The 10,323-nt window shown below is 37.1% G+C and overlaps 2 protein-coding genes across 5 annotated transcripts in view; one reads left to right on the top strand and one right to left on the bottom strand.

Annotated features, from left to right (window-relative positions):
- Nucleotides 1-2,663, top strand: part of SLCO5A1 (solute carrier organic anion transporter family member 5A1) — a 64,373-nt gene extending 61,710 nt beyond the window's left edge. For both annotated transcript variants that reach the window (XM_025165935.2, XM_025165934.2), the window contains one exon: nt 2,521-2,663. In XM_025165935.2, the coding sequence (XP_025021703.1) occupies nt 2,521-2,551 (31 nt within the window). In that variant the 3' untranslated portion in view covers nt 2,552-2,663. The remainder of the gene's footprint in view (nt 1-2,520) is intronic.
- SULF1 (sulfatase 1) overlaps nt 4-10,323 on the bottom strand; it is a 123,234-nt gene continuing 112,914 nt past the window's right edge. For 2 of the 3 annotated variants that reach the window (XM_088130842.1, XM_088130843.1), the window contains one exon: nt 4-4,441. In XM_088130842.1, the coding sequence (XP_087986968.1) occupies nt 3,633-4,441 (809 nt within the window). In that variant the 3' untranslated portion in view covers nt 4-3,632. The remainder of the gene's footprint in view (nt 4,442-10,323) is intronic. The other variant, XM_088130844.1, reaches the window with a different exon arrangement.

Raw genomic sequence — 10,323 nt, 5'->3', positions numbered from 1 at the left:
AAGTTCTTCTTCTTCTTCTTCTTCTTCTTCTTCTTCTTCTTCTTCTTCTTCTTCTTCTTCTTCTTCTTCTTCTTCTTCTTCTTCTTCTTCTTCTTCATCATCATCATCATCATCATCATCATCATCGGATTTAAGCATGAGCCCAGGCAATCTGATGCAGAATTCAGTGAAGCCATCTCTTTTAATTAGCAGTAGTTTTGAGCAACACCCTGGAAGAAAGGCTCATTAAATGTAATAGATATGCAAAGAATTGCCCAGTAAGGCTGAAAACCTATAATTCTTGGGAGGGCATCCTAAGGGACATAGGATGGAAATGGTCTCTGTTTTCCTGTGGACAAAGTGGAAACCAGAGTGATTCTTGTCACTCTGGATCTAATGGATACAAGCTCCTTTCAGCTTATACCTGTTAATATTTTATCTACCAAATTCAGTTAGAAGGGTTAAAAAAAACATAACTTGAAAACTAACAAAAGAAATGCCACCCAGCTGCTGTGAGGAAGTAGGATTTCCAGTAACTAGGAAGATGTCATTTATACTTAAAAATTATTCAGTGAGTTTCCAGGTTATTTGCTATACTGCTATGCAACTATTGCTCCCAAGTGTTCATGCCCACAACTTGCATCTGAACTTAGTTATTTTAAGTCAAGTAACTGCAAAATATTACATAGTAAAACATTTCTTATTAGACTATAGGTTATCATGTTGAATTCAGATAATTTAATACCCACTTTATGAAAATTTGACTTGTCTGATTTCTATGAAGGAGGTAAAGTAACTCTTTATTTGAAGAATTATTGCTTCTAGACTTTCCTGAAGCCAGAATTGTTCTATAAAAGTATTGCAGAATATTCTTACATGAACAGTTCGTAGTCTAATAATGAAAATCTATATAAAAATAGCATCATTCACATCCTTAAATAAATTTGTTCTGCCATTCAGTTTGAGATATGTAAATGATAAACACCTATGTTTACAGAACTCACCAAAAGCTTTTCATGAAAATTACTGAAATACCTTCAAACAATAGCTAAATGTTATATAAACTATGATGTAACAAGGAGCATAGAACTGAAAATTAATACATAAATATCAAGACAATTGTGTTTGACAAAATGGAGTAAACAATTGCAAACTTATATATAAATGGCAAAAAAGTAGAGCAAATACATTAATTTGTGTACCTTGGTAAAATGTTTACTAAAGATGGTAAAATGAATGGAACTATTTTAAGATGTGCAGATGCTGGTTACATGTTATGTGGAATGAATGTCAAAAGAAGCAAAAATGGCTGTATATGAGAATGTGCTTGTGCCCACTTTGTCATTTGGAATTGAGAAAAGCCAGGAAAAACATATCGGTAAGTTGAAACTGGGAACGGAGTACTTCAAAAGTGTATGAGGTAAAAGAAAGATAAAGTCAAAAGTGAATGAATCCTGAATGTGGATTGAATGCAAAAGTGAGTAAGCAATCTTGAAAGAACATTGAAGAGTTTGGCCATATAGGGAGAATGGATGGGAATTAAATTGCAAAACAGATATCTGAAGGAAGAGTGAATGGGTTGAAAGGAAAGGGAAGGCTGGGACCATGATTGGATGGAATTGATGAGATCCTCAAAAAGAGAAGGTGAGAAATTTAAGAACCAAAAATACCATATTTTTCTGACTATAAGACGATACTTTTTTCTAAAATCCTTACCCTAAAAACTGAAGGGCGTCTTATTCAAGGAAGTCAGCCGAGAATCGCGGTTGCAAAACTGCCAAACTTTGTTTCTGCAGAGAGGCTTCTTCCTATTGCTAGCCTCCAATCACGAGTGAAATAGCTTGTCTCCCAAACAGACTTCCTCCAATCACGAGCCTGATGTAACTGACGTCAGCTGATGCTGAACAAACCAATTAGAGGAAGGCTGTTTGCAGAGACAAGCTATCTGCAGTTTCACTCGTGCTTGAATGTAATCAGTTAAGCAAAAGAGCCTGGAAATAGAGCTGCAGAGAGACGGTTTGGACCTCCTCCCACCGAGTGTATCAGGTAAATGTTAACTAATTACTAAATAAAAATGTGTTCTGCACTATCTTTAAAATATTTTTTAATTCTGGGCTGGAAAAGTGGGGGTCGTCTTGTACATGGGGGCGTCTTATTGTCGGAAAAATACGGTAAGTATGTGATACAGCATATGGATTTATTGGAAAAGTGTGGGCATAGTGAATGATATTGCTATAAACTATATTTGGCTATCTTTATCTTACGACTTTAATTTCATTGGCGTACTAGTTCTCCCTTTCTGAGCTTTGTATGCTGTTGCTTACCATAAAAGGGAACAGTGTGATGGGTACGTTTGCATGTATTTAAAAATCTGTTAACACCATGGAACATTTGACTGCTTATCTGCTACTTCATGATTGAAACCAGTTCTATATCAACCTTGTTTCTATAAATTATTTCTAAAATAGTTACTTTCTGCAGATCTTGTAGCTAAGAACTAATCTTTATTTTGATGGTTTTTGTTTTTTTTGTTTTTTTTAGGTTCCCCCCTCCCAAAAAACCCACATTTTAGGAACAATCTTCTGAAATAATTTACACACCATCACACAATTCCAGATGACTGTACCTATTTTTCCTGCTCAGATGTTATATTCTAAAGCACTTCAATTAACCAACATATGCAAGCTTCACTGATACTTCTATCAGAAGTATTCCTTTCCTCGACTCTGGAGAAGAGTGAAGAAGTGCGTTTGCACATAGCATTACTCTCTGTGTACAGGAGCTTGCTGTTTAAGAGGTACAGCTACAATGTATGATTGCATATGATTGTGCAATTTCACATTATGTTGTGTTTAAAAAACGGGGAGGTTGCACTTCTACAAGTGTGCCAGGATACAATACAATATAAAGCATATTTGTATACAGAACTTTTCTTTGGACTGGATTTTATTCTAAAATGACTAGAACAGCTATGAATACATTAAGACTTTTTGCAAAATGGAAATCAAACTTCCTTTCCTGAAAAAAATAAAAATCTTAATTACTTTTTAGCTCCATCTGTCAGAAAATTAACTCAGTTTAACTCTTTCTGTTAAGTCTTCTATTTGTTACATCTAAGAAAAAAAATACCACGAATCAATTTGAACATAAAGGTTTTAAATCAAGCATGATTATCTGCTCAATATACCGATAATTGCTTTTTACAATCCATGCTACATATTATATTCTCTAGCAACTTCTTTTATTGTTTTGCAAATTACATCGTATTAGCAAAACTAAGAACATGTAGAAGTGTCAGATTAATAAAGAGTATGGCGCACAAATTACAAAAGGGCATGTAAGTTTACTTTGACAGTATGAAATTTTAGTGGTTCAAATTAATAAAAATTACTCGAACATGGGATAAGAATATTTGTCATGAGAACAGAAAAATAAGGAACTCATTTCCTTTGAAGGTGCATTTATACTACTCTAAAAAATAGGGCTCTGACTAAAAAAGTGTCATAATGGTGCTTTTTTAATACTGGAATTGTAGCTGCATCCACATTGACAAGAATGTGTATATGTGCATATAAAATATACACTACTGGAATTTTGCTACAAAATTGTCATTTCATTTGTCAGCTAAATAACATCTGACTTGCTTACACAATCTAATTTGAGGGGAGTGGATTTGAAGCACTGCCTTCTTCATTTAGAAGCTGTGAAGATTTCTGAAAACCTTCCCTTTTTCTCAAGAACATTTCAGTTTTATGTTGCAGAACAAATGTATTTAAAGCCCAACTGATTATTTTTGCAGCAGATTTCATGGGAAGGTAGACTTGCTCTTCAAAAATACCCTGTGTAAAATCTTTGTCTGCGACAGAGGCTTTCTGAATAATATTAACTGGTTGCAAGATGAAGCTGTGTCTGGACTCCAGCTCTGTCAAATCGTTCCCACTAAAATCCATTTCCAAATTAACTGGCTCTTCAAACTTCAGCCATGTTTTGGCTTGCTGACTATTCCATTGCTGTGGATTTGTACTCCTTTTTGGAGGAATATCATTGCTTAATTGAAGTCTGTCCTCCTCGCTTGACACTGCTGTGCTCAAGGTCAGGTCTCCAAAATCTGTTGGGATGATAGGTTGAGCCTCTTGGGTTGTCAGCCCACTCGAACCTTCATCTGTTTCAGCAGAGCTCATTCCCTGCAAGGAAAATGATGTGGATGATTCATCCAAGTTCCCCCTGGCATTAGCAGTGTGAGCCTTTGCTCTTTGATTTTGCTTAGAGTAACTGTTCAGCAGTGCAAAGATTCTATCTACATCCTTCAAGTAATTTCTCCAGTCATCAGGACTAACTCTGTAGTTGTTTCTGGCTTCATATAAACTTTCATTCACACTGTACAAATCTTCCAGTCCTTGCCAGTTGATGCTTTCTGTGAAATTTGGGAGCTTAGCCTTCCCATCCATGCCATAAGTGTCCTCTGTCAAAAAGAAAAAAGAAAGCAGCCTGTAACATTTGATATTAGGCATGTGTAGCTTGGCTCAGATCTGATTCAAATCATTGCCTTTGATTCAAATCATAATTTAATTTGGAAAGTCAAATCAGTTCCATTTGGTGCTCCAATCTGATTTTCCAAATTGATTCAAGAGTATCTAGTTTGATCACTGATTCAAAATGATTCACAGATCCAATTAAGAAACCAGTCATTTGAATTTAATCTCTGTATCTAATGTTTGAACAACCCTATTTAATAATTGCCATCTTCTCAGTTGAATAGTGAAATATATGGAGATCCTTACATGCTAAGACCTTTTTTTCAGAATTTTAGCACACTGGTTGTAATGAGAAAAGAAAAGACCACCTCTTTTAATTTTAGGCTGGGATTTATAATCAATACTTTACTATTACCCAAAGAGCTCAAGTGAGATGTGTGTTGTTAATATCAGGCAACAGCATTCTCTTGCACTTGTTCACAGCAGCTCTCATTCAATGTAATGAAAGTGAATTTGCTTTAGAAATTCTTCCAATGAAGAAAAGCATTGCAGAAACATTCGCATGGATTTCTTGCTGTTACAGTGATCTTGGCATTTATTTAGTTGCAAGGTAGCCAAAGCATGTTTATGAATGGTCTATCATTATACACTCATTTCTCCACACTTTAATTAAATCCTAAGGGATCTTAAGGAAACTCCTTCTATTGGAGAGTACTTCTAATAATTAAGAAAGAATTCTCCCTTTGAAGAAATAATGATGATGATGATGATGATGATGATGATGAATATCATCTAAATTTTGATGTTTCCAAATCTCTGTAAAGCACAGGGCTTATAATAATATACTCAGATATAGTAAAACTTACCCAGTAAAGCAAAGCACAATACGGTCCATAACAAAAAGCAATAGTTACTACATAGTAAATAAATAAATTGGTGAATGATTGTGGTAATGCTTTCTCCCCTCAGCCCCCTTCACCTCATCAAATTGGGGCACCACAAGCAGCTTCTCCCAGGAGGATCTTCTGAGATGAGTTTAATCTGGCTGGAGTGGGTGGTCCTGCAGATACCTAGGTACCAAGCCGTATAGGGCTTAGGGAATTTTTCTTTCCACTGGAGATGTGGATATATCAAGACAAAGCAAGAATCAGGTTAACTTTTTTAGCTTAAGTAGAACCATTTAAAAAATCAAATGCTATAGAAGAATCACTTAAGAATAAGTGCTGTTGCAAACTTCTATAGCATTTAAATTGTTTTACCTTTACATTGCAGCTAATAAAGAGTTCACCTGCTTCTTGCTTTATCTTCATAATACTTCTCAGCTTTATTAACCTGGTTTTGCTTTGGTTCTGTCCAACTTCTCTGCGCAAAACTGGAAAAGCTAGCTATGCCCAGCTCCAGAAAAAGACGTATGATAGCATTCCCTAATCTGGTACCTTTCAAATGGATTGGGCGATGCTGACTGTCAATAATGGGAATTATAGAACAATATATATGGAGGGGAATAGGTTAAGACAGACTGGGGTGAAATGAACCCACCCAAAACAGAACCTATGCTTTTTCCCACCAAACATTTAAAAAGGCACACATTCAAACATTTCAGAAAAGAAGTTCTTACCCAAGGGATAACAACTGATTTCAAGAGTTGTAACCTTGTTTTATCTCTGTGTAATAACTATTATTATAAAAAGAAATACTTCTGTGGCTGCAATAAGACTCTTCATGACCTACCCATGTTGCCCAGTTACCTCGGTTTTCCATAATTTTTCATCTTTAAAAAAGAAGCCAGTAATTGGGAGAGGGGAAGGGTAGATTTGTAAGTTTAAAGAATGATTTATATATTCTTTTAAAACGTAACAACAAATGGAAAAACAATGGCATTTAATGTATAAATATCCCTATAGGCAATAGCAACATTACCAAGAACTAGACTCATTGGGAAGCTCATGGAAATGGCAACACTGAACTAGAGGCTGATGAGGATTTATTATAGACACTAAATGCAAACATGGATGCTGAATTACACTGACTATACAGAAACAGTGGAGTCACCAAGGAACAAAGGGAGGCATTAGCATGCTTGGAGAATCCCAAAACCTGTGGACAAATTCTTTTCCTATCAAAAAGGAAGCAAAAGATCTTATCCAATGAAGACGGAGCGTGCTCAGTGGCCACAACCAAATATTTGGGGAGTTGGAAAGAGAAGCAGAAATGGAGTGGAATTAAAATGACAGTCAACAGCATGCAACAACTTTATTATAGAACCAATTTGTAACTAGTAATTTTTAGGGTGATGGGTAATCTTAATCTTTGTCACTGAATGTATGCCACTGTAGGCAACGTCTAAGGAGGAGCAACAGAACAGGGTGTTACATTGAAAACCTGTCTGTACTTTCTATGACTAGTGACAAAAGTACTCAGCTAAATCATGAACTTAGGTTTTATATTCTTAAGGAATATAGAGAAGAAAAGTTCCAATTAAATTTTGGATAGAAAGGCAGAGGGAGGTTTTGTGTGCATAAAAAAAAAAAAGCTGCCCTACTATAATTAGTCAATCAGCAGTGTGAGATTGTTCCAAATGGCTTTGGTATTAATGATGCCAATTACATAGCAAATTTTCACCGAAAGAGGGAGGGTGCAACTCAGAAGAGGCCCATTAGGAATTAATACAGAAAAGAACCTGGTACTAGGGAAAACATCAGAAAGAATTCAAACATTAAAAAAACGAATTAAACAAAAAATGAAGGTGAAAACCAAAATCAAAATGGTATAGGGCAATATGGGAAATTTCAGCCATATTAGAACAATGTTTCCAAACCTAGTATCTTCTGGATGGATCAAGAATTCCAGAACTCTAAGCCAGAGGGTTCCATGGTTGTACGATAGAGACATAATGGAAGTGCCATTGCAACATATCTAGGGAGTGCCAGTTTGAGGAAGATTACTCTAGAGAGTATTAGGTTACTCAGGGTAGTTCGGTGTAGCAGCATTGTGGGGTCTTTCTGAATACAGGTAGTTCTCAGGTTATGACGGCAACTGAGACTGGGAACTTCATCACTAAGTGACATGGTCGTAAAGTGCAACTTCATGTAACTGTAATCTCTTAGTGATGGCAATTCCGGCAGACCCTGTTGCCATCGTTAAACAAGGACCATGTGGGTTGTTAAGCAAGGACCTCATGTGATCGCAACTTTTGACTTCCTGACGGCATCCTGATTGACTTTGCTTGTGGGAAACCAGTAGGGAACTTTGGAAATCACGATTACATGATCGTGGGAATGCTGCGACAGCCAGAACTCCAAGGACCTGTTATAAATCCCCCTCATTCAGTGCCATTGTAGCTTTGAATGATTGCTGAGCGAATGGTCACAACCCGAGGACTACCTGTACAGAACTTTGATAAGAGAAGCACAAGAGGTGAGGAAGACAACATAGAATATGTTACAAAACTCAGAATGCCCCAGGAGAGAGAGTTATTTTAAAAACTCTATCATATTTTCGTGAAAGGCAGATCCCCCTGAACTTAAGACAACTGTTTTCTCAAAAGAATGAATTATAAACACAGGAAAAAAATCCTTGCAATGCCAAACTTTCTCTCCTTGCCAAACGTGGCTTGCCAATTCCAGCTGAAACTGGAAAAATTTACCACCCTCCCAGTTTGTGTCTGTGATGCACTTGTATATGTGTGTGCTTACAGGTATGCCTGTACATATAGCTTCTAGAGGGCATGCTCCAAAAAAGAACAAAAAATAAATGTATATTAATTGATTACAATTACATGGTACCTCGGGTCACGAACTTAATTCGTTCTGCGACTCTGGTCGCGACCCAAATTGGTCACGACCTGAATCAAATTTTCCCATAAGGTTCAATGTAAATACGGTTAATCTGTTCTGACCCCTCCGAATTTGGTCGCGACCCGATTTTGGTCGCGTCCCGAATCAAATTTTCCCATAAGGTTCAATGTGATTACAGTTAATCCGTTCTGAACCATATGTTTTTTTTTTTTAAACCGCAAAAATATGAAACAAAATACAGTACGAAGAGAGAGAACGCTAACCTTGCTCGACGCGACTTCTGGTGTGGAGGACAGGAAGGCGGGTGGGGAGGCGGTTATTGCTTGGATGGAGAGTCCCCCTCCCTACAGGAAGCCACGACCACGTGTCACGGCAGGGAAAATGGCCGCGGATCCTGTTCGTCACCCGATGTGGAGTTTGCGGACGGAAGCAAAATTTTGCGAACGGTGCTGTTCGTGACCCGAATTGGTCGTGAACAGAAGCGTTCGTGACCCGAGGTACCACTGTAATTGCTTGTAAAAAAAGGTACACCATTTGCAAAATTAAATGATACCCATTTGCACATACCAACCATTTTCTCACAAATGCCTCTCTCATGCAGATGAGCATATACTCTCCTCCCTTCTTCAAAAGAAACATCAAAAAAGAAAAAAAAATACCAGGATGGAGATGGGGGTGACAGGAAGGTGTAACTGCACTTGGAAAAGGAAGGAAAGACAAGGGGGAACAAGCCATACAGAAAGGGAAAGAGGTAACTGGGCAGGAGAGGGCACAAAAGCCTTGTTTCTTTTTTCTTTTAAGCATGCCAACCCTTCATTTATTTTAATTAAAAGGAAAAAAACCCTTAGACACTCTTTTGCCTACTCTTGAGGTATATTACTGAAAAAGAACTTTATTAAGTTTCAACAAAGAATAAAATATATGTTTCTGTGTTGCAAACAGGCTGAATTCACAAGGGAAACAGCCCCTCTCAATCCCCAGCTAATCTTCAGTGCTAATTCTACAACATTTAAATGGATTAATGCTAATTCCTTTGTTTTCAACTATTTTTCCTGTCCTATCAGGGAATGCAAGACAGCTCCACCTTTTCTATCATTTGCCCTCCCACTCATGACCAGTTGGCCAACTAGAGCAAAATGAGAATGTGGCTTGCATTTTACTTTGATAATGGACACATTGGCGAATAATCAGTTGCTTATTGATTGCAACTGCGTCTTAGTTTGATCTGCACGCAACTTTAGGGCTAACGCTGGCCCACAACTACCTCTGGCGTAGTGCGAAGCAATCATATGTGTTGTGAGGGTAGTCACTGAGAGTATTAACCACTGATTTGAAGTGTGTAAAAATTGGTAATTGTTGCCACCAAGTGCTGAGAGACAGGCAACTTGAAGCCACTTTGAAGCACTCTCATCGGTCAGGTCTTTGATCTTAGAATTAGATCTTTTCATCCATGTCTACACTTTTTGGACTGAATAACAATCCTGTCAATGAGAAACTAAGCAGAAGGAAACTGTTGTAAACTCAAAGAGTGCACAATGTAAAAATTCTTCAGTTTTTCAATTTGACTCTAAATATGTAACGAAGCCCAACCTCCTACTGAAGTTCTGCAAAACAATCCAATAATTGTAAGAGTTAATCTTTTTTGAAAATTCATTTAATAAGTATAATGTCATAGAATTCCCATCTAGGTGCTGATCCAGTCCACATTGGCTTAACTTCAACAGTGTTATAACAGACAGACCACATACTATTTGTAAGTTTTACTGGTGCAGAAATACCGAACATTTTTTACATTTTATTTTGGACATGTGCATAAGTGTCTTAAGTTCCAGGTTCACACTTTGCAAGCTGGTATTCATTTAATCAGTTTTACAAAATACCAAGTTCTATGGGAGCAAAAAACAATTATCCAATGGCTTACATTAAAACTCAAGTATATAAAATCTACCACTTAAGCTCAATTTATTTGGTTTCGGCGTGCAAAGGTACACATATTTAAGCAGCCCCTGTAGGGCATCATGACCTACATACAACAGTACATGAATACATTCCTCATTCCAGGTTCCCTAAAC

The sequence above is a fragment of the Python bivittatus genome, unplaced genomic scaffold (genome assembly GCF_059951505.1).
Source record: "Python bivittatus isolate LINGU-HERP-01145 unplaced genomic scaffold, Pbiv_v1 ctg000840_np1212, whole genome shotgun sequence".
NCBI classification, from domain to species: Eukaryota; Metazoa; Chordata; class Lepidosauria; order Squamata; family Pythonidae; genus Python; species Python bivittatus.
The sequence above is the reverse complement of the archived record's forward strand: the minus strand, read 5'-3'. Positions and strand labels throughout refer to the sequence as shown.